At 46.7% G+C, this 23468-nt stretch overlaps 1 protein-coding gene across 3 annotated transcripts in view; it reads left to right on the top strand.

Moving 5' to 3' along the window:
- FRMD4B (FERM domain containing 4B) overlaps positions 1 to 23468 on the top strand; it is an 82504-nt gene that overhangs the window by 24529 nt on the left and 34507 nt on the right. For 2 of the 3 annotated variants that reach the window (XM_027640546.1, XM_027640547.1), the window contains exons 5-7: positions 4099 to 4183; positions 15834 to 15890; positions 16871 to 16893. In XM_027640546.1, the coding sequence (XP_027496347.1) occupies positions 4099 to 4183; positions 15834 to 15890; positions 16871 to 16893 (165 nt within the window). The remainder of the gene's footprint in view (positions 1 to 4098; positions 4184 to 15833; positions 15891 to 16870; positions 16894 to 23468) is intronic. The other variant, XM_027640548.1, reaches the window with a different exon arrangement.

The following is a 23468-nucleotide window of genomic DNA, read 5'->3' as shown; positions in this document are numbered from 1 at the left end:
TAACTATTAAATAAAGTAGGTTGGAACCTGCTACTTTTTAAACTGTTACCAGGACATTATTACAAGAGTTTCATTGGGGGTTTTTTGGTGGTTGTTTTTTTTGGTTGTTGTATTTTTTGTTTTGTTCAAAACCTCATATTTTAAATATCTTCTTTGCTTGACTTGTCTTTAAGTGTGCTAAATTGTAATACAGTTTATTTAAACAATCATACTTAGTTTTTTCCTTCTATTTACTTAGGGGTTGTCTGTACTTGAAAGGGATTGCTGATGGCTCTTTGCTCTCACAGCTTAACCAGTCCTCAGGAGAGAATGAAATCCCTGACAAAATGATGATTTTGGCCAATGTAATTGCATTACTTTAGGGCTGTTGCTGGCAAAGCTCTGCTGGTTAAGGACCTGAAAAAAAAACATGTCCTACGAAACAGAGCTGTGCTGGCAGAAAAGAATCATATTCTTAATATTGTTGGAGTTTTTGGTTTTCCTTATAGTCTATGAGGAAAATGAGAGCAGACTGACCTCATTTACTTTGCAGATCTCGGTAAATTTATGCCTTGTGTGCTTAATTATTTGAAGCACTTCCAAGGCAGAGCCTCTTGTGTAGCTGGGTCGGTTGGCACCGTTGTCTCACCACATCCCCCATGCCCTGGTCATCGAGGGAACAGGGCAAACAAGTGGCACTTTGTTTTGGCTGAATATGTGCTGATTTGTGATGGCATTCAGAGCTCCTCTTCCCCTCCACACTTCTAACAGAAAGAAAAAAAACTGCAAACATTTTCAAAGGGATGATGGGCTCTTCACTATATTCACTGTTTGATGAGGATCTGGGAGGCTAAAGCCTCTGGCTTCCCAAGAGAGCTGTGAAGGCAATCCTGTGACCTGAGCACTTCTTGGTTTGGGATTCACGCTGTTGGCTGATGGAGTTCATTTTGGCCCTCCTTATTGCAAGATGGTCCTCGACAGGACAGGGTGTGCAGGGACCTGGGCAAGAGTTCACGTGTGAGGAGTGGGCTTGGAAAGATCAACTTCCAGAAGCTAAATTTTAAGCCTGACTGCTCTGGGGTCATGAGATACAAACCAAGCAATTAGGAGCCAAGGAGGTGGGCAGTGAGTGAGATGCAGAGCAGGAGAAGGAGGAGCATATAGAAATAATTAGCACTACAGAAACTGTCTGATCAGTAGAAAATTGATATTCCAGCAGAAAAGCCACTTCAAAACCTGCAGCTCTCTGCTCTATTACAACTTTCTGGTTAAGGAAGCAACTCCAGGCCTTTGCTCCTCGGCAAATGCTCTGGGTGGTTAGTTCAGACACTTATCTTGTGTGAACACATTTACCTTGTCATAGCCTATTCCTTAATTAAACTCCCATGAGAGCAGCTGAAAGTACACACTCACAGCTGAGTGTGCCCATGTCTTGAGCGGAAAAGCGAGGCTGGGTGTGGGATGAATGGCATGGAGGGTGTGGGCAGAGGCCCCAGCACTTGGCACATGTTCCCTGGGCTGGATGGGCTCCAGCCCTGCACGACGTGACCCCAGTGGGTGCTGCTGCAGGGGCAGGGTGTCCCCTGGCCTAGGTGAGCCTTCCTGTGCCATCCATTCCTTCTGAATGTCTGAAATAGGCTCAGCCATGAGTAGAATAAATACTGAATACTGCTTCAGTTTGAGACACAACTGTAATGAGGCAGGGCACTGAGCTGCTCTTCTCCTGACCGGTGGCAAATGTGCAGAAGCATCAGTTCCCAGCATCTTTTGACACTGTACTGGACAGTTTCCAGTAGCATAACTGGAAATAGGGGAATCCCCAGGTTCCTGGTTATGACCCTCTTTTTCTTCATCACTTCTCATCCCCGAGCTTTTGCTGTTTCATAAGGAACTATGTGATAATCCTTTGAGGCTTTTAATTATTGTCAGCTGGCAGAAACTCAGTCCAGTCACGTAAGCTGTCCTATGGTACACACAGCTGAAGGGCTCTATAATGCAGATGTAGGACTTACAGAAGCGTCATTCTAGTTTCAAGGATGCTGACAGCTTTGGAAATAAAAGCAGGACGTACGCTTTATGGTGTTCCCAAACGTGCCTGTCATCCCTTGAACATCCTTATCTCTGTGGTCCAGTGTTCCCCATCTGTACTGGGGTGATAAGAACGTACAGCTTGTACCATGGAGGAAATAGAGCACAGGGACATGGCTGGGGCAGGGGGCAGTGCCCCCCAGGGCCCTCTCCCTAAATCCATAGATCCTACAGGCTCCTGCTTTGTACGAGCAGTGACTGGGAGCTGCCTCTCTTCAGAGCCAGGGGTACTGTCCTGCTTCTGAGAGTAAATCAGCCATGTCTGACTCTGTTTGAAAGAAACTGCAAGTGCAAATGAGGTCGTTAGTTGAGAAAATCACGTTCTGGTGCAGTGGAGGGAGGGAGGCTTTAGCAGGCTGAGGAAGGTCCACACTGAGAAGGGCTGGTCTGGCAGCAGGATGGGAAAGGATGAAAGGTGAGGATCCTGCCATCTGCTCTGCATTTCTGGAGAGGAACACTCAAGGGTGTTTAAAGTAAATTTAGCAAAGCTGTTGGAAAAAAATATATCAGATGTGATCAAGAGAGGGTGGAAATACCTGAAGCTCCAAGAGTTCACGTGGAAAGGTGAGTCATGGAAAGGTAAAGTAGCCTTTCAAATGTCTGAGGCAGGCTGCTGGCCTCAGGTCTGCCCCTTGGACAGGCTGCATGCCTGTAAAATGGGTAAATTATCTTCAGAGGCATTCTGGAAAGTGCTTTAAAATTAATTAGATGGAACATGTTGTAGGAATGTGAAACATTAAAACAATTACTATTGTATCACTCTTCTCAAGCCACAGCATAAACACTGCAAACATTCCTAACACATGTGGCAGGTCCCAGCTTCACTGCTCCCTACCAAGTGCTCCATGCTGCTGCTGTGGGCTTGTTCCAATGTCTTACAAATCATCCATGCCAGGAGATCAGTGGCTGGAGCCTGAGGCTGTGAGGAGCCTTAAGAGCACCAGGGGGCTGCAGGAGGGTTTGGCCTGCTTCTGACTCACACAGTGGGCTGTGTGCCCTGTGTTGGCCATCCAACCCTCCTGCTATCAAGAGCAAGGCATTGAAAAGCCTTGGGGTGGAGGATTGACAGGACCACCTTCACACAAATTTGTCTCTCTTTAAACTGACTTGGCAGTTCCATGCTCCTCAAATTATAGGTGTGTTTTCTCTGCACCATTTAATGCACCTCAGCACTGCTGGGTTTGATGCCCCGAGTGAGTCAGAGAAGCACACGGGCAGGTTGTGTGTGATTTTGCCAGCAGCATAGGTGATGTTTGGTGTAGCTCTGTAACAAACTGGGGACCCATTTGCCAACCTTGGCTAGGCCAGAGTAACCAACAATGGGATCACTTTGGTGTGTGCCTCTGATGGACCCATGATCTGGAAAGAGGAAGCCGTGGCTGCGAGGAGAGCAGTGAGCACCAAGGCAGTGAGTGCTGTGCAGAGCAGTGTCTTTAAGGCTGAGCCAGTTGCAGCCCTTCCATGTAAGCACCTGGTTTTGGGGCTCCCATTGCCAGTAGGATGGATCAAGCTGACCCAAAAGTGTTCCTGGTGATTTTTTTGCTTTTCCCTGTTTGCTTAGAGCAAGGTTAATGGCCCTCATTAACATCTCTGCTCTCTCCTCCTGAAAGGAAGGTGGTCCTGCAAGGCTGCCAGCCCCTCTCCTCCAGCAAAGTGCTGGGCTGGCTTTCCCACCCGCAGTGCCTCGTTTGGGGTTCATCTTTTCCACTGCTGTGGCTTTATCTGCATAGGAGGGATGGGCTTTGCTCCTTGAGAGTTCGACAGAGCTCTCATCTCATTTGAAAAGTCATCAGATATCCAGGATCTATTGAACTAGGAGTTGCTGTTCCCTGTGTGCTGTCAGCCTGTGATTTTCTGCTGTTCTCTCCTAATAGGCCGGAAATTAAGTGCAGTAGCTCATAGTTCCTCTGTGCTATTTTATTGCTAGAGAACAAAACACTGAGGAAATAAAGTGACTTGGGAGGAAGATGAAACCTATTCAAGAAAGCAACTGAGAGCTGGTTTCTTTTTTGTTTTGTTTTTAATTTTCAGGTTCTACATTGAAAGCATTTCCTTTCTCAAGGACAAAACTACAGTAGAGCTGTTTTTTCTGAATGCCAAGTCATGTGTACACCAGGTAAGGCTGAGTGTCCTTCAGAGCTCCTTGTCATGCGTCTCCCTTTCGTTGCTCCTCCACCACCTACACTTAGTAGGAACTGTGTTTGATTTATAGATCTTATTGAAGTATTAAGATAGCGTGCTGACTCTCCTCCTTCACTTAAACACTGATTCAAGCAAATGGATAAGGATGATGATGATTTCCTAGTCCTGTTTTCACAGCCCCACTGTTTGCTCACTGCACTAGAATGAGTCTTAAACACTCCAAAATTTTTGAGTTGCTTGAAATCTGAGTTGTAACTTTGCAGGTAGGTTCTGCTCAGTGGCACATCCTTCTACACCCTGCATAGCAAACACTCAAGTCAAGCATCTCTCTACTGATCTAGAGTCAAACTTGTCTTAAGAAGAAAAAACCCGTGAGGAAGGTTCTATGTTGTGGATTTGGTCCCTTATTTCCTGCCTTAATTCAGTTTGGTAGTAAAGTAATAGTAAATCCTGTGAAGTAGCAATTACAACTAGTTATTAAAATACTTTCTGTATTTACTCTCTGGGTAAGAATCTTCCCCTATTTCTTAAAATATTCAAATTGGTAAAAACATATTTTTATAAGTTACTTCATGATATGGCAAGAAAAATCTTAAAAAAATAAGGTTGATCCGCTGCAGATACATCTTGGTCTGAAAAAAGAGTGGTGTGGCAGCCACCTTTGCCATGCCCCTGCAGCTGCAGTTCAATGAATTTTACTCCATGATTTTTCAGTTCATGTCAAACTCAAGCATCTGGTGCCCTTCTTTTTTTTTTTTTTTTTTTTTTTCTCACTCATGGTTCAATCAGTCTAAAAGGGTCACTTGGTTCTTACAGCCTTTCCTTGGAAAGCAATCCTGTATCACTGGCTGGTGGTGGAGCTTGGTGTAGCCAGCCAAAGTTTTCACCTTTAATATGCTTCATATTTTAGAGGATTCTTATTCAGTATTTATTATTTTATGGTGGGGCCAGAAACCTGATGTGAAAGTGGTTAATGGCAAAGTTGTGACTGTGCTTTGTACAGGAATTGCTTTCTGGAAGAGTGGAGGAAATTGGTGCCTTTTTACAATATGCTAAAGTTTTAAAGATGCTCCAAGAACTTGGGGCCTCACTGGTTAAGGTTATTAAGAAGCAAATTTCCACTTGACATATCTGCCACTTAAAATGAAGGGGTTTGGCAACTTGTAGGCATCCTTTCAGGGAAAACTGGGGAAGTTTAACTAGACAGACAGCACAAATGATTCTGGAATTGGAAAATGGCTCTGGTTTGGGGATAGAATGTGAAAAATTCCATTGCTGTTGAATACCAATACTGAATTTAATATTGAAAAATATTAAGTGTTTATGTGTATACATAAAGCATAAGAGAGAGCAAAGGAGAAGAGAAGCATTAAAAAAATTGCCCTCACTGCTCATAGACAAGTATGTCATCAAACCAATGAGGAATCACTTTTGGGATAGGTAAATATGATTATTCAGGCAGCATAACCTCATATCACTGCACTGAGATGCTGATAGCACCTGAAGCACTGATGGTGCACTGAGTAAGGCAGTCAGCAGACTATGCATCATCCAGTGGAGTTCATGGTTTTGGGATCTGGGAGTGGTTTGAAGGAAGGCTGGCTCATATTTCCCCCCATGGCTTGCAAGGTACGTGCTCTAATTGTAGCAACCCTAAGTGTGGCTTCCCCATTCCTGCAAGCAAAACTGCCAGAAACAGAGGGTTTACTCTTGTGTCCAGTTTCTGTGGGCAGCGTAGGGATGAGGAGCATCACCTCCTCCTGAGAGAAGGAGCTCTGTGGGCAGTGCCAGGTGACTCAGCACGTAGGGAAAGCTGGGAGCCCTGGCTGTGCCTGGAGCCCTCTCTGTGCTGGGTGGCTGTGCTTAAGCCTGTGGCTCCTTCAGCAGAATCCAGTTTGTCTGCTTCCAAGATACATTTGGTCCAGTGGCTTTTAACCTTCAAATTAGGTCTCGTAAAGATATTCTATCCTACTTGTCAAACTTAGGGTCAGTCTCTAGGTTTCAAGTAGTGCATGAAGAGCATATGGGAGCAGTCCTCATCCTTAAGCCATGGGATGTGGGCAAGAGGATACACAAAGGCCCCTCAGATGTGCTTGCAGTGTGTCCTCTCCTGTGGTGCTGCCAACTCCCTTGTGCTGCAGGGAAGGAGCCACAGGATGAGCAGTGTCCGAATAGGAGCAGATCCCCAGCTCTGTGGAACCAGTGGCTGATGCTCACTGATGACAGCAAGGAATGTTCCCTGGCATTTCTCAGTCATTAATCCAGCTCCACGAGGTTAGACCTGCCTCAGCTTGGCTTTATTTTCTTTTTTTTTTTTTCCCTTCCTTTCCTTACTGCATTCATGGAGTGAGGAAACCCCAGTGTGTCAAAAAGCAGGAACCCACACCCAGCCCTGTGCTCAGGAGTGTTCCCCAGTTTACTGGCAGTACAGGAGGATGCCCTGCCAGGGCAATATCCTAACCTGGATCTCTGCACAAAGCCTCTGCTCCGTGTGGGCCAGGAATGTGGCTCAGGATAGATGCTGCAATACCTGGGGTGTGCTAAGACCTGCGTGGATAAGATTGCTTAAAAGTCAGTCGTGTTTTCTGCTTTCACAAAGGTGTTTCCAAAGTTTTCACAGTGGCTTTCCCCCATAGGGGAAGCCCAGATCCAGGGTGGTGCAAATGCCTGATGCTTGAGTGCTCTTCTGACATTCCTGAGTGCTGGCATGTGTTGACAGCACAGCAGTGTGTGGGTACCTGTGCTTCCATGGCTTCTGTGCTTTAAAGGACAATGATGTTTTTCTGAGCAGAGAGGGGCAGGGTGATGATGCCCTGCATGTGACATGGGCATCATGTCAGTGCTTCTGCTGGCACACAGGACACACCAGGAGAGCCAGATGAAGGCTTGGGGGAGCACAGCCAGCACGTTGGTGAAGCTCCACGCTAGTCTCTCCTGTGGAGAGGATTTATCCATGGCTTACAAGGTGTGAAATCCTGTAAGTGGCTGTATCTAATCAAAGAGAATGGCATCTCCCTGCTGGAAGTTGGGCATCTCTGGCTGGAGCTGCTGGGCAGTGTGTGCTGGCCATCTTGCCCCAGATGACTCCAGAGGGGTTTTGCTCCCAGACGAATAAAAATTTAGAATAAATAGTACACCATATTAACAGTATTATCAATTATATAATATATTACAATATATGGATAAAAATCTGCATGACAGTTCTGACAAGGGTGAAAGCCACAGTGCACAGCCACACTCCTCTTCCTCACCTTTCAACCCCACATTCCTTCTTGCAAATCTGTCTGCTCCTTTCTGCGAATCAGGTACTGCTTTACTCTGCCAGGACTTGAAGGAATCTGGGACTTGTGCATTTTGCAACCTCTGTAGACATTTTGGCAAGGAAGGGACAAGATAGACAATAAAATCTCAGCTGCCAAAAATGTATTTCTTTCTACTCCCCACCCACTCCCCCACCTCCGTGCTCTTCCATACAGTCAAAGCTCCTTTGTGCCTCTGGGACCTTTGCTGGCACGTGCCAGGTTTGTGCATCCTCTGTGACCTGTGCTGTTCTCCATGTGGTCTCCTCTGCCTGCAAGCAGCTGGGGAGCCGGGGGAGACCCCTGTGCTGAAGGCACAAGAGGGCTGAGACCTCATTTTCACTTTTGTGAAGTCTCCTTGTGTGTGAACTGAATGCAGCACTTGCTGTTGCACTTGCAGAGCACCCGGTGCCTCCTCACCACTGGTGCGTGCACAGACTTGGCCTGCAGCCAACACAGCAAATGCTGCCAGAGCTCTCACCCTGCTTTCTTTTATATTGAGCTGCCCATTTTTTTTCCCCCCTGGTCTGGTGCTGCAGTCTCCAGGCTCTCTGTCCTGTGTGGTCCAGCCAGCTGCCTGCTCCTGCTCTCCAGAATGCGTGCTCTTTGAGCTGGAGCCTCAGGAGTGCCAGGAAAAGCCTGGGCCACCGAGCAGGAGGTGGGAGCTGGTGAAAATTAGATCTCCAGGTCTGTGGAAGGGCCTCTCAGTGACTTAGTTAAAAACTCATTTGTTAGGTGTATTTTGGGAGAAGGCAAAGGCTAGAAGTATGCTTTGTGTGCATCTGGGCTCTGTTTTCTTACATGGCTCTCTTTTCCAAGGCTTTGAAAACCACCGCCCAAAAACCTTCAGTGGTGACAACTTCAACTGAAAAGCTTTCTCCTCTGTCACTGACTTTAAGAAGCTGGGTTAAGATTTATAGCTATCTGAAATCTACTGTACAGCTGGAATTTAAAGGAGTGAAAGCCTGGCGCTTGGTTCCATGTGAAATGGGTATCTCAGAATGGATGTGTTTGCACAGGGAGCTTTGTAACGTGTTCAGTGTGTTATTGCACAGCCCGTGACCATAGCTGGGATACTTTAGAGGAGGTGGGTCAGAACTGGTCACGCACATGCTGATGATAAATTTGGAAAGATAAATTAGCCTTTTCTTCTTTTGAAACAGCCAAGTTTGGAAAAATAACACCCTACTTGGCCAGCGAAGCACTGTCAAGTTTATTATGCATTAGAGCTAACCTCCTTATAGCTCTGCAGCCATACAGTTGACTCTTTGCCAGTCCTTAAAATATGTTCTGTAAACGAAGATCTTGGTCAAGTTGGCTATGTTCCCCTTTTCCTCTGTATATCTGAGTGTTGGGGGGTTTATTTAATTTCCCATTTGTTTCAAGGACTTGTAAGAATGGCTTTGAAAAAAAAAAAAGAGAAACGTTAAAGGAAATGGAAGTTTGGAAGTTTTCAGAGGAGTCTGTAAATGCGATAGCTCCATGAACAGCAATGCTTGTGAGCACTTGGCAGCTTGAAGACCAGTGCTTACCAAGAAGAGCTGTTGAAACAGACCCCTGGTGTGAGCATAAAGTCTGGCTGGCTTCCAGCTCGTGGGGAGCAAAGTGGTCATATATCAGAGAGCTCTCGAAAGTTTTATAACAGATATTTCCTAATTCTCCCCCATCTCATGGGAGAGGGGAATGTTCCCATTCAGCCCTGTAACATGGTGTAGTCTGATCCTAGCCAAGGCTATTAAATAGGTGCTGTCCATTGCCTAAATTTGCTGCTCAGCACATGTAAAGCCCAGGATGGAGTTCAGCAGGACCAGTTGGCTTCTGCTCCTTCAGGGCTGTCATCTCCCGTGGATGCTGGCATGGCAGCCACCTCCTTGGCCCAACCTCCCCAGCAGCTTGTCAGCAGATGAGACAGATGGAGCGTGGTTGTGCCTGTGTACAGAATGTGACAGGAGGAGGAGGCAGTACCCCATGCTGATGTGAACTGGCAGATCTCCATGGAACTCCCCACTTAATTACCCCAAGAGACCTCACATGGGGCTGTGCTGGTGGCTTGGGGAGGGACTTGGCTGTGGTGTGGGTATAGTGAAGGGACTCCTCTGAGAGGGGCTGAGGTTGGTCCAAGGCTGCCTGCTGTAAAGGGTGATGGTGTCCCAGGGACCTCGAAGGTTCTTGTTGAGGGAGGTGTATGTTGTGTCCCAGCTGGCCCATTGCATATGAAGATTCAGTTGGTTTGCAGCCAAGGTTTCATACCTCACGTCTCTTATGTAGTCACCTCCTCCTGGGTCTAACTACTGGGTTAATTGCCATGGAAAGTTCTGCACCTTTGATCTCCTGGCCACAGACTAAAGATGCTGTGACAGCTCAGCCAGTTCTGTTTTGGTGTGTGTTGGGGTAGGAAAGCGAAAGACTGTGATTAAATGTTAAGTCTAATGACACTTGCTATATCCCCTGGCTGGCAAACAGGGAAGTCTTTATGTCTTTCCCCATTCTCTGCTTTTACTCTTATATTAATGAAAAAAAGTGGCAGTAAATGTGCTTCCTGTTGCACTGAACTGTGCAGACGAGTCTCAGAAAGTAGCTGCTGCTGTCTCTGGAGTTTCACCTAAGTGTTGGCTGAGGCACAAAAGGCAAAGGGAGATGGATGAGATGGCTGGCAGAGACAGCAAAATAAAGGGTGTAACAGAGAAACCTGAAGCTGCTCCTCACCAGGAGGCACTAACAGCTACTTTTTTATTTTTTGGGGGGGGGGGGGGGGGGGGGGGGGGGGGCTGGGTTGGCCCAAGTCTCTGAGTTGGGAAGCAGCAGGTCCTGCCAGGAAAGAGCCGTGTCGGCCACTGCACATGAGCTGAGCTGCATTCGGTCTCAGGCTGCACTCACTTGTTTTGGGTAGGAAGGGCTGTGGGGTTCCATGGATGACATTCAGACATCACGGACCATCTAAATGCTGTGAAGCAGCTGTGAAGCCTCCTGAGCCACCCAGGCTGCAGCATCCGTAGGGGAAATGCAGCACAAGTGGAAATCTGAAGTGCCCTTTTCAGGAAGATCAGGCTTCAATTTGCTCCTGTGACAGCTCATATTCCACATCTCCTGCTGGTTTAGTGCTTTGCTTTACTTCCCTATGGGTTTGGAGGCAGACACTTTCTTTGCTGTGCTTTTTCTCAGCCCGGTGTTTCTGCTCTTGGGAAATGAGTCCCAGTTAAGATGCTCAGCAAAGCTTGGAGGAGGGAATGGGTTGTGAACAGCAGGTGACACCACCAGGACTGAGACGTAGGTGTGAATGCCAGTAATTAGGACAGGCAGTTTAAGGTTGGAGGTTATCCATGTGCAGCCAGTGTTTGTCTCTGTACGGTAATTACCCAGCACAGCCACTCTGACAGGGCGAGTCGTTGGATCTGCCTGACCTAGTTCCTCCTGAGCTGCTCGGCTTGTGCCGTGTAACAGGTTGTGGCCAACACCCACTCCCCCCCGCTCCAGCCTGTCAAAAAAACCTTAAACACCGAACAGCTGCTAAGCTTCCTGCACTGCTGGGACCTGCCCTCCCATCCTCTGGCTGCCAGCACACACAGGGATACTGGATGCCTGCTGGGAGGTCGCCACAGTGCTGGGTAAGGGCACAGGGTGCTGGCATCTCTTTGTTCACTTGTCCTGGGTCCACACCCAGCTAATTGCCTCCCTCCATTTGAACACCTTGTTGCAGACATTTGGGTCCTTTCTTTTCCCTCTGACTAATTGCACCCTTCTTTCAGCTTTTTTTTAAATCACCTCCCAGTAATCACAGGTAATTGTATTCAATATTGTGGCTGTCTCGAGGCTATTCAGTCATAGTACGTGCATATTCGGGGGTGTCTTTGGTTAATAGAAATTTTTTAAGGGATTGGTTTGAGGGAACAGGTGTGTTGGTATCTCAGTTCTCAAATCTTCCTGTGAAATGTTTTTGTTGTCACTCTTTTAACCTGTGGAGGTTATGTGTGGTCTGAATAAACCACATCCCCTTTCACTTCTTGCTCTGGCTGTAAAGAGTTAAAGTTGACAGTTCCTGTGTGTTGCTTATTTTTTTAAATCTGCTTTAATCTGAGTTTAAAGCCTAAAGATTTGCTTAGCACAGTTAATGCTCATCTGACTATCGTCACTCTTGATCTGAGTTTTCATCAGGATTTCAGACTTGTATCTCTATGGCAGTAAATTCTAGTGTTGTTGCTGTGTGTAATGAGGGTTCACTGCTCTATTCATGACCAAGCTTGTGATTTTTATCACATTCTAAGTCTGTGTCTGTACAGCAAAAGACTTGAGCTCCTCTCTGAACTGGGGACTAAATTCTGCCCGTGGGCACTGAAGGGTGAGTTGGTCTTTACCAACTGCTGAGATAGTGACCTACTCCTGCTCTACAGTAATTGCCACCCAGTTTGGACACCTGCTACAACCTTTTATTACTCTGCTGTTTGTCAGCATGACAAAAGCCACCACCTGAATCTGCTGGACCAAATGCAGTGTTTAGATAAGCCAGTGGCTTTTTGGAGGAGCTACACAGGGGGCTGAATCTGTCTCGCTGGTTAAAATGATTGGTCCCTGTGCAAACTCTAATTGAAAAATATCAGTTTCATCCCCTCCCTGGAGCTGCACCCGCTAGTCTGTTTAAACTTATTTACATCTCAAATGTAGAAGACTCAGATTCCATTATCTGAATTACATGCATCTACTTAACCTCATGCTAGTGACCTTGTTCCCACTTGGGATAAATCTAGGAAAACCTTCCATCTTCAGTTTTGACACACAGCCATGGGAGCACTCGCTGCCCAGGCTCTCAGGGCCCCCCCACTTGCTCACTGAAATCTCTGCTTGAATTACCCTGGTGATTGCAGGGATTGCAAATGAATCTTCTTACAGCCGTTTTCCTCATCTATTTTTGAAATCTGACCTTGCTGATAAAGCGATACTAAAAGAGAAACCCCCATCTGCCAGCCTTCAGGCTGGAGGATGATTATAAAATCAAAATATTGCCTGAGTGGGAAGAGTCATGGTCCTGCACTCCAGAGTGACATGTCCTGCACTCCAGAGCTATCTGCATGGATTTGTGTCAAGCCAAGGGCTGTCCAAACTCCGTGAGAGCCCAGGGCAGGGCTGGATTACATTAGAGCAATGGCCAATTGGGGAGCCAGATGGCAAATAATGTTATGTTATGATGAAAAATAATTCCAGGCTCAGAGGGAATTGTCCAAGAGACTGTCACTTGTAAAGCATTAGTCTGTCAGATAAAGGCTGAGCTGGGCTTTGGATCCTTTGCTTCAAATCCTTGCTCTGCTACTTAGCTACTGTGGGACTTCAGGGCAGTCCCTTTGTCTCCCTGCATCCTTTCTTCTGTGATTTTTAGCCCCTTCAAAGGGTGGGTGTTCTCCTTATTGCTCTTTGGGGTTTTTTTTTGGCACTGAGCCTCACTCAAGAGTGGCCCCAGTCTCTAGCCACTATATTATGGTATGGTGATACAGGATAACAATTAGAGCTGGTCCACCCTGTTCTGACGTTTGCAACAGCTGGAGAGACATGGTGGCAGCCCTGCACCTGGGGCATCCTGTTTGTCCCCTTTGCTTGGTCAAGACACCTGCAGCATCCTTGAAAGAGGTCACATTAGGGAGGACTCACTTACCTGTTCACTCCTCTACAGCTTCTAAGCAAATGTGTTCAAAACTGCTTTGGCACAACAAATCCCTCACTCTGAAAGCAAAGACTGAAACTTCACCACCTGGAGAAGTCAGTCCCCCTTCAGCCTCCCTTTCGTCTCCTAAAACCCTGTATGAAGTGGTTTGTGGGATCACTGTAACACTTGTAGCAATGCCATAGCAGCCAGTAAAGTGACCAGAGTTTCTTAACCCTGGTATCTAGGAACGAGTAAAGAGCAGCCTCGTAATTACTATTGCTAATTAGATAATGGCTGTGAGGTGCTTTGAAGATGAAAAGTAAGGAGATGCTTGGTTATTAAGTCCCAAACACCCCAGTAAGGCCAGCAGGAGCTATTGCTGTGGGTCATCAGGGACTCACTGCTGCAGCATATCTGGGAGCCAGCAACAAATCAGGGAGGGCTTTGGAGAGTTAAATCTCCTTGAGTTTCTTGTAGGTTTAGAAGGCGATGAGCCACATGTAGCTGATTCTGCCTTGGGGCAGGGAGATGGTCTTGATCAGCTTTTAAGGTCCCTTCTGGCCCTGTTTTCCCTGATTTTGTGGTTCCACAGACAGCTTTACTGAGCCAGATCCCATCTTTCCTGCTGAGCTGAGGTTCCCTGTGATGGCATTTTCTCATGTCTGAGTTCTCTACCTGCTGGTGCAGGAGCACACGGTGCCTGGATGACCTGATCTCCTGTAATCCTCCCCCCAACTATAGTTGGCTTCAGAGGCTGTTTGAGGAGAAGCTTTAAAAAGCGAGCTCAGATGTGCATGACAAAGACTAACCTGATACAGACCTGGAAGTAGCAAAGTGCCTTAAAATTGCACCTACGTGAAGAGATCTTGCCTCTTTTCTTAAGCATCAACATGAAAGAGATCTGAAGGAAGGATGAACTTCAAGCTATTTCTTTTTCTCTTAACTTGTGATGTGCCCCTCCTCTTCTTCTAATACATTATGTCTGGGAATGCTTTGGAGGCTACTCCTGCATAGCTGTTGCCACACCTGTTGGGAAGGGGAAATTGCTCTTGGTCTGCCTGTCGGAGAAGCCTGGGGGAGCGCTGCTGCTGGAATGTTTTATTGACAAAGCTGGCAAAAAAACTTCCTTTCCATGAAAATTGAATTATTTGTTTGTTCACTCTTGAATTTAGTCTCTGTGGGCCAGACCTGCAGCTGTGGTAAATTAGCTCAGCTCCAGATGTGCCCTAATATATTTCAAGATGTCATTTCGTGTATCTGTATGTAATTCTGTAGATCTTCCTTCTCCCCTGGTTTTGGCATTATTTCAGCTTTCAGTCTGCTTTGTCTCCTCATACAGCAAATGGATCCTGGGGACAAAGGATATGTTGGGATCTCAGTGGCAGGAGACAGGCATCATGACCACTATCTTCACTTGCAGAAGGTCGATAAGAAAAATCTGTGTTTGTGGGGTCAGTTTTGCTCTTCACACACCATTTGCAGGATGTAGGAGTGTAAAGGGTGGCTTTGACAACCCAAGTCCAACTGTCAGTGCATCTCCTTTACCCTTCCAGTGTTATTGCTGGTCCCAGAATAGAACCAACACCCAGATTTTTGCTGGTAAGAAACTAAGTTTGAAAGCTTGCACTTAAGCTTGCAAGCAGTTAAAAAAAAAAAAAAGGATCCTTGTGTAGTTTTGATGTTTTGGCATCTCCAGAGTTATTGAGTGCATGTCAGGGCAGGACTGGTTTTGGAGTGGGGTCAAGGCACAGGAGATTTCCAGCATGAGGGTCCATGCTGGAACATTGCTCTACAATTCCAGTGGACTTGGAAGAACTGAAAGCTGTCAGATCCAGACTGAGTGGGGCAAAGGAAGCTTAGTTATGCTTAGTCAGCATCGGCAGGCTGTGTACCACCATCACAACAAAGAATGAATTGTCCTAAAACTACAAGCAATAAAACTCTTTACCGAGAAATGGATGCAGTTTTTTGGTGTTCTCCTGGCTGGCACATGGCTGTCACACTGGATAGCTGTGCTACACCCAAGCCCAACTGCCACAATTTGGAGAGCATTGAGCTGGGAAAGTGCCTTTTCTTCTAGACCAAGTCAGGGGTTTAGATCTTGTCAAATACTGATACCTATCAAGCTGATGTGTGCTTCTGGGTGCCATCCAACCATTTATCTGCCATGCCCCATCCCTGGACGTGTCTGAGGACAGGTTGGGCGGGGCTTTGAGCAACCTGGTCTAGTGGAAGGTGTCCCTGCCCGTATCAGGGGGGTTGGAACAAGATGAGCTTTTAAAGTCCCTTCCAAAACCATTCTCTGATTTTGTGAAGCGTGGACCTTGCCCTGAGGCGGGTGCGTATACTTCGAGCCCTTAAAATACCTTCGTTGCTGCCTGGCAGGGGTTGGCAGTGTGCGGGACAGGGTCCCTGCTGAGGTCGGATGCAGCAACACGGAGCAGCATCCGGCGAAATGCAGTGAGAGCGAGATGTGTAAAGCAAACGCGCGGAGGGCAGGGCAGGGCTGGGGAGGACGGGCCGTGTCGCGGCGTGCGCGGTGGCAGCGGAGGGGACCCGGGGAGGGGAGCGGCCGTGCCGGGGCCGGTCTGGCACCGAGAACCAGCACCGCCTCCGCCGTGCCCCCTCCTCCCCTGCTCCCTCCCCGGGGCGGTGCGGGCGCTCCCGGCTCACGCTCTGCTCTCTCTGCACAGGGGCAGATCGAAGTGGAGAGCGAGACCGTCTTCAAGTTGGCCGCCCTGGTGCTGCAGGTGAGTGTCTCTGCCCCTGGACCGCTCCCTCGGGCTGCCTTTGGATCAGCGCATTCCTCCTGCCTTGTTTTTTCCTCCCCCCTCTCCATACGGACGAGACCCCGCAGGGTTGTTTATGGCCTCTGCGGCTGTGGGGGGAAAGCTGGAATACTTGGGGGTTGTTTTTTTTTCCTCGTAGGCAAGCGAGGGAAATATTTATCTGAGGAATTTTACATTGAAAGAGGAAGAACTCAGCAAGGGAACTCGTTTATTTGGGCAGGTTTCCATTCAATTTATCACTTATTCTAATTTAAATACATTCCATAGATCTGGGAAGAAAAGAGTAATTGCTGTAGCTAAATCTGCTATATTATGCCTGTGAATCTTCCTTTCAGAGCATATGGTTTTGATACCTCTGTTATGTTGAAATATACAGTGTCAGTTTTCCCTCTCGTTAATCAAGTTTCGTTGTACTCAGACTTAAACTCTGATTATGTGCTGCTTTCTGTGGAATAAAATTCTGCCTTCAAAATATTGGGGGTATTTTCCCCCGTTGCATTCTCATTGACAAAGTGCCACAGCAAAGCTGCAGCAGCTTGATCTGCCTGAACGGTTGTTTTCATCTCGAGTGAGCACAATTCCTCCCAACTGCTGACCTGCCTGTACAGCCGACTTTTGGCTGGATGTGGTCGGCCAGGGGAGAGAATTGTATTTCGCTTTTTGTGCAGTAAAAGCGACATTTGATTTGCAATGTGAAATTCATTCCCGTTTTGGAAGCAGTTTTATTTATGCTATAGGTGGATTATCTACAGCTGGAAGCTTAAAAGGGGCCAAGTTCAGCTCTTGAACGCATGCAGGCAGGCTCCGTGTTTTGCAGGGAGTCTGACGGGGGTCACGATCTGGCTGCAGAGCTGTGGGAGTGGGGAAGTGAACAATGCTGGGAAAATCGAGGGCTTTTGAAGAGATCATGTTTTAATTCTGTCACTGTTTTTCAATTGTAGGAAGCTAAAGGGGACTATTCCAGGTAATAACATTTTCCTTTCTAATACTAATGTGCTTGATGGATGTGTTTTTCTGTGTTGGCATTGTATTGCAAACAATCACAAATGGGGGTAAAGTCCAGCTGTGAGCAGTGCCTGAAGAAAGTGAAATGTGCTGCTGGGCTGGATAAAATCTGAGTCTGCAGGGTGAGTAATGCCTTTTGTGAGCAAGCTCTGAGTCAAAACAGTGTTTCAGGCCATCACACTTTGCTCCCCTCCCAAATGTGAGTGCTGAAGTGGAAGAAAGGGGAAGCTCCCACAGTTCCTTGCCAGAAAGCCTGTGCTTTGCAAAACTTTGGCAAAGCAGACTTTTGCCTGTGCTTCTGCAGAACTGTGGTTTGGGTCCATCTGGGTGACCTTGCCCACAGCCCTGCCCGTGCAGGGACGAGGGGCCCGTCAGCTGCCCACGCTGGGATCAGTGAACCGTGTTCTCCTGCAGCTGCCCCAGGGCTCCACCTCCCCACACTTGACCCAACAGTTGTGTTGTGCCTCATGTGCTGGGCTTGAGCTGTCTGAAGCTGCATCATCAGACTGGGCTTCCCTGTGGAGGTGCTTCTTACCCTACACTGATTGTGATAAGGGGCTGTGGGGGGGAAGTGGGGTCACAGTCGGACCAGTTGGAGCCAAGGGGAACGACCTTCCATTAGAAACAGCTCACTAAGCAAATAGAGATCAGAAGGTTGGCTTTGGTCAGTTAATATTTTACTGCTTGCTGAGTTTCCATATGGAAAGAGAGGTGTGTTTCACACTTTAACTACAACAGCTTCAGAGAACCATGAAGACACTCAGTAAAGAGCTGTCTACTCAAATGCAGGGAGCAAGTCACGTCTGACTGCCAGAGTGACATACTCTGCTTTCCCCTCAGTGTGCAGCTGTCAATTAAGTGCCAGTGCTTCTGCCCAAGACCCTTTCTCTGCTGTAGGACGCAGTGTGTGAAGTCCATCAAACCTCCTCCTTTTTGTTGGCGTGCTGTCACACCTGCAGGGAGGAGAAGACGTCCTTGGGACTCGGATCGTTTGGGTGGGCTGGCAGTGCAGACCATTTCTGTTCCTGTGCATGCTGTAGACCCACACTGTATTGCTTGTACCTCCGGTGTGCTGTGTTTTTCTCTAGAAAAAACCCTTATCCTGCCTGATCTCACAGGGGACATCTGAAGACACCCTAAGCTTAGCTCAGTTTAGGCACAGATGCACAGATAACCAGAAAACCACTACTGACTCAACAAGAAGTAATTTGTTAAGCTCTAGCAACTGGTGGCACGTGCTCTTGATAATCAGGAAAAGGGATTAAGGTTAAAAACTACCTTTGCAGTGAAAACCTCCCTGACGCGGTTTAAACTTAACGCCGACTCGTTATCGTTTGCCATAAATAGGTTTGTGCTTGGGGCTTCATGTGCCCAAGAACTACATCTGAGGTTGTTTTCTGTGCTTCCCTGGACACGTTGCAAGGAGTGGATTGCCTGTGGTTGCCTTCAGAAGTATTTAAGGAAAATTGGAGGGAAGAACACTCAGCTACAAGAGTGATTTCCAAGTACAGCTCTTCCCCTAGGAGTTGCATGAAAATAGCTGCAGCAATTGTTTCCTCTGTTAAACGGAGCATATGTTATGCCCCTGTAGCAAATGAACATGGCCAGCTGTCCCAGGCCCAGTGAGCACGCCAGAAGCGAAGGAATTCCATGTCACATATCACAAGTGGTCCTTTGGGCCAGTGCTGATAAAGCACTAGCTTAATTACCAGCATATCTTCACAACGATACCGAAGGACTGGCCTCCACTGCCCAACTTGCTGTAGTTCAAACACTGTGGCCTTGCAGTGGTGCTCCTGTGCAGTGTGATCTGCCTCCCTTTGCAGTTCCTTGGGTTTGGTGTGTTCTCTGTTAGCTGTCATTTCTCCATTCTGCTTTGAATCACCTTCTGGAATGTAGCTCTTGCACCATTTTTGCTTACGTGAGAACGCGCAGGTTAATTTTTTTTGTATTGGATTAGTGCCGGATGAATGTGGGTAAATACAGGAATTGCCTGAAGTCCTAGAGATTAGCTTTCTGGGAGCGAGGGTTGGAGTAGTCCAGGCAATGCTGGGCATCTGTGCCTGGCTAATTTTTGACATGTCCCACAGGGAGCTTTTCCATGGGGACACATCCCATGGTGGGGTCACCATGTGGCGTTACCACTGACTGGCAGCTCAGTACCAGGGTCCAAATGCTTCACACTCCTGTGGTTCTGCAGGAACCCCTTTCCCAATCCACTGCTCAAATTCTCAGATAACACCTTGATGGCAGGGAGCAGCACCTTCCCAAGAAACACCCTCCCCTGGTCTGAGCTGAGTGGGTGAGTGCATTCCTTGGAAATCTGTTTATTTTCAGTGAGGAACTCTGACATGTGGACACTTGGAGAAAGTAAAAACTTTCAGTTTCTACACCAGAAAGGTCACTTGAGGGGCTTTGCAGTCTGGTACCACTGATAGCGTGGAAGTATCAGGGTCTTTGGGATTTGGCCCTTGCAGGTAGTTTGCAGTAGGACCCTGAAGTCCCAAGTTGGGCTGTCACAGGACAAGGGTTTCATAGAATCATAAAATGGATTGGGTTGGAAGGGACCTTAAAGAACCATTTAGTTTGTGCATTATTATTTGGAGAGAGACTTTATGTAAGACAAGCAACCCCAGTCCCACTTTGAGAGGACTCTGTTTTTTAAGACACCTTGATAAAACTTAAATACATGCTTCAAAATTGTACCCACAGCATGTCCATGCACTTGTGCCTCCTTTGGGCAACTCTGGATTCTCAGAGGCAGTCTAGACTGGCTTCAGGATGCAGGAGGAATGAGGAATAAAGGTGGCAGTGGACCATGGTTGGTGTAGCTTGCCATGTGCCCGTTTCCTTTTCCTGTTTACCCAGCTGGTGATCCCAGCCAAGATAATTCCCTGCTGTGTGTGATGAAGAGCTCAGTGAGCCATTCCTCTCCCCCTTACATGGGACAGTGTCCTGCCAGGGGCAGGATGGTTCCTCCACAGGATCCTGCAGCTCTGCTGTTCCCAGCAAGGCTGGGATGCTCCAGATTCCTGCCCCTCTGCTTTCCTGTGCAGTGCTGGGCACACTTTTCTCAAGAGGAAGGGTGTAATGCTCGCTGGTGTTTGGTTTTCACGGCTGATGGCTTCCAGTTGACTGCTTCTCAGCTGAGTTCCCAGCACTTTTTGTCCAGCTTCTGCAATAAGAACCCTGAGCAAGTATTAGTCATTGATTGGAGTTTTGAAACTCTGAGTTAATTGCCCTCCTCCACTCTCCCATTGACAAATGAAACAAAAATCTGCAAGCCTGGTTTTGCAAAATCTTGGCTTTTAAACTCTATGCAAGGGTTTAAAAAAGAGAATGTGATTCAAGTTACAGCTTCTGGCATGGCTCAGTTTTGGGGGAAAAAAGTCCGTATTCTGTTCATGATAGGAATTTTATTTAAGTTTAAAAGAAAAAAGAATGTCTTGGCAATCTGGTAATTATTCATCGTGTAAATGTGCAACATATAAAGTCTTACCTCCTTTGGAAGTAAATGATTTCCTTGTATTTAATTTACAGACTAAGCATCTACTCTCAAAAATGCTGTACAGTAGTATAGAGTGTGATTTTCCTTTGTAGCTTGATGAAAAAGTTTATAACTGAGAAGTCCCAAATGCTGTCCTCCTAACATTGGAAAAACATTTATTAAAATCAGATTAGCTACAGGGACTATATAAGGAAAGTAACTTTAAAAAAAAAAAAGTTTATTGCCTGACTGATAATCCTGGACTGTATTTTCCCCGTTACCATTTCCAGGACTGAAACCCAGCCATGCTCCCTGAAAGTTAATTAAATTGCTGGAGGAGGGCTTCTATTTCCTTTAAATAGCTGACGCATTTGATTTTGGTTCTGGCCTGTGGGCTGCAAAGATAACTCCCGACTGGTATAACATAACACAGACAAAATAATGAATTCCTGATAGCTGACATGTGCGAGGCACCGGGGTTTATCGTTATGTGGGTGATAAAGGCAGTTTGTAAAAGGAAAAGGTTGGTGTGAGAGATAGCCCTGCAACTGAGGCTGTGGAGTAATTGGTTCAGAAACCCCTAAATTTAAAAATTCTGCTGAGGAAAAATGAAGTTCTTGGTCTAGGTGCAGAAAGCCCAATATTAACAGTTTTCTCCTAACTAAGAGTGAGTGCTCACTGTTAGATTTTTGGGTAGTGTTTTCTTGGGAAGTTTGCTGTTCTGCCAGACAAACTGGAAAATCTCTTGGTAGAAAAGAATGTGGAAATGATAATGTGGGCAGTGCTAGAAAATAGCTGTTGGAAAGAAGTTAATAATTGTCCGATAGCAAAGCACCTGCTCACTCTACTGCTAACCCCAAGATTAAGGTACCTTCAGGGACAGGGCACACCTGAGATTTGTTGGAGGCAGCTTGTCCAGCCTGTTTTTGGAAATCTCACCAGGTTCATGTGACCAAAACTCCAGGTGTGGCTATGTCCAGGACTGGAGCTGGAGCAGGAAGACAAGTTTGGACTAAATCTCCTGGTCATTCCTACTCTCCTCTCTCAGGTTGGCATCCTGGAGAGGTCTCAGGGCTCAAGGTGGGACTGTGTGGCAGGAGTGGAGCCCATCTCATGGATGCAGCCACTAACAGGAGCTCAGGCTGTGGAACCAGGCTGGAGCTGGCCTGAGGACAGCCCTGGAATGGGCACAGTGTGGCTGTTGTGTCCCCAGCACAAACCCTCCTGCTCCCTTAGGCTGCTCCTTTCTGTTGGGGAAGGAGACCTGTTGTGAACTGTTCACTGGAAGATCCTTTCCAGGGCCACTGGGATTGGGGATGAGTTACAAGGGGACATCCACGATGGTCTCATGCAGCAGCCAAAGATGGGAGCCCAGTCTGGGTGCCCCCTTCATCCCCCAGGGATTTCCTTACACCTGTATCAGTGGGTGGTACAAAAGAGGTGGTGGGTCACCAGAGGATTCGCTCTCAGGGCATCCGTCTGGTGCCTGTCATAGGCAGCACTGTAGCTCAATTTTTTATTTTGTTTTCCATGCCAAGTGTACTCTTTAAGTGCCCATGCACTGATACCCTCGGAGTCTTTTCCCAGCAGGACCCCAGCTCCCCGTGGGCTGTGTCTGCCTGGCTGTAAATCAGTGCTGGGCACTGGCGCTGCCGTTGTGCCCCTTGTGCTCCTCAGCCTTGTTTGCCAAGTGAGTCATTGTGTGTTCTGCCTTTCAGCTTCGACTCTGAACATTTTTTCTTTAAATACCTTGCGAGGCACTCTCTGAACCATTAACTCTGTCTCAGTCAAACCCAGCTGAGTGCTTTCCTCAGCTCCCTCTTATCCAATAAATGGATAATTTGAGGCAAGATAACGAAGATCTACTAACTTAAAGCCTGTTTGTTGGGGGGGTTGATTATTTATTTCACTTTATTTGGTATCATCTGATGAACCAAGGTAGTAAATGAGCAAGTTTAGGGAAAGTCATGTTTGATATCTATTTCATGCAATCGTGATGATTCCCCTACTTACAGGTATCAAATACCCACTTTCCCAAAGAGCTCTCTGCTTAATTGAATTTTATATCCTTTTCAAAGAAAGCTGGTCAAAGATTGCAGTGATTTTTCTCTAAAAGCATGCAAATCTTGCTCTCCTACAGTTTGGTTTTGGGGTTATATGCCCCTGGTGTGCCACGAGGAATGAGAGCTGAGGGAAGGCCACAGGCAGCGGGGAGCCAGGCAGGGATCTGCTGAGCTCCATCTCCCAGAGCACTGAGGCAGCAATTTTGAGACGAAAACATTGTTTTCTCCTGGTGGTTTATTTTTCAATAAAAAGTGGAAATTCACCATGTAAACCAAGTGTAATTACAAAAAAGAAATACTTAAGACCCCATTTTTTGATAGACTTTTAACAGCAAGAGACTTTTTTCCACTGGTGCTACTTTAGATTCATCCAGTTCATGGTAGACTAATGTGTATAGTCTCTGCAATGATGTAATTTTAATGTTTTTTTTACAATTCCCTATTTTAAAGCAGTGCTGTAAGGGCTCACAAGGAATTCGTATAGAATGCTTATTATGTAGCAGATTAATTAGGTGGAAGAACTGTGGGTGAAATGGGCAAAAAGGATTAGATGAAGAGGAAAAAAAAAGATGTTTCCAGTAATTTAATAATACGATCTCATGGGATTTACTGTTTCTGTATAGCAGTGTAACGGTTAATATTCACACATAATTATGGCAGTTCAGTAAGGAACAGTAATTTTTTGTTTCATACGCATGATATTCATACAGTTTCCTGAGGGCCAGCAAGTGGGTTGTTGTATTTTGTCCACTTTAATTGTCTCTCCACAGTACTTTCTTTTCTTTTCGTTGGTTTTTCTTTTTTTTTCAAGTTACTTTTAACTCAGAGAGCAGTGCTATAGTGACTACAGCCCAGGCACCTAAACAGGTCTTCTGTGTGTGCTCTGCATCCAAAACAGATGGGAGACAGGTCAAGCATGGTGCCAGGAAATTCATCGTCCCCAGACTTGTCTCCCACACAGGGGTCAAGTTGTCAGAGCTGTTA

This window comes from Corapipo altera, unplaced genomic scaffold (assembly GCF_003945725.1).
Source record: "Corapipo altera isolate COAL_440 unplaced genomic scaffold, ASM394572v1 55, whole genome shotgun sequence".
NCBI classification, from domain to species: Eukaryota; Metazoa; Chordata; class Aves; order Passeriformes; family Pipridae; genus Corapipo; species Corapipo altera.
This window is presented reverse-complemented; position numbering and strand designations above follow the sequence as displayed.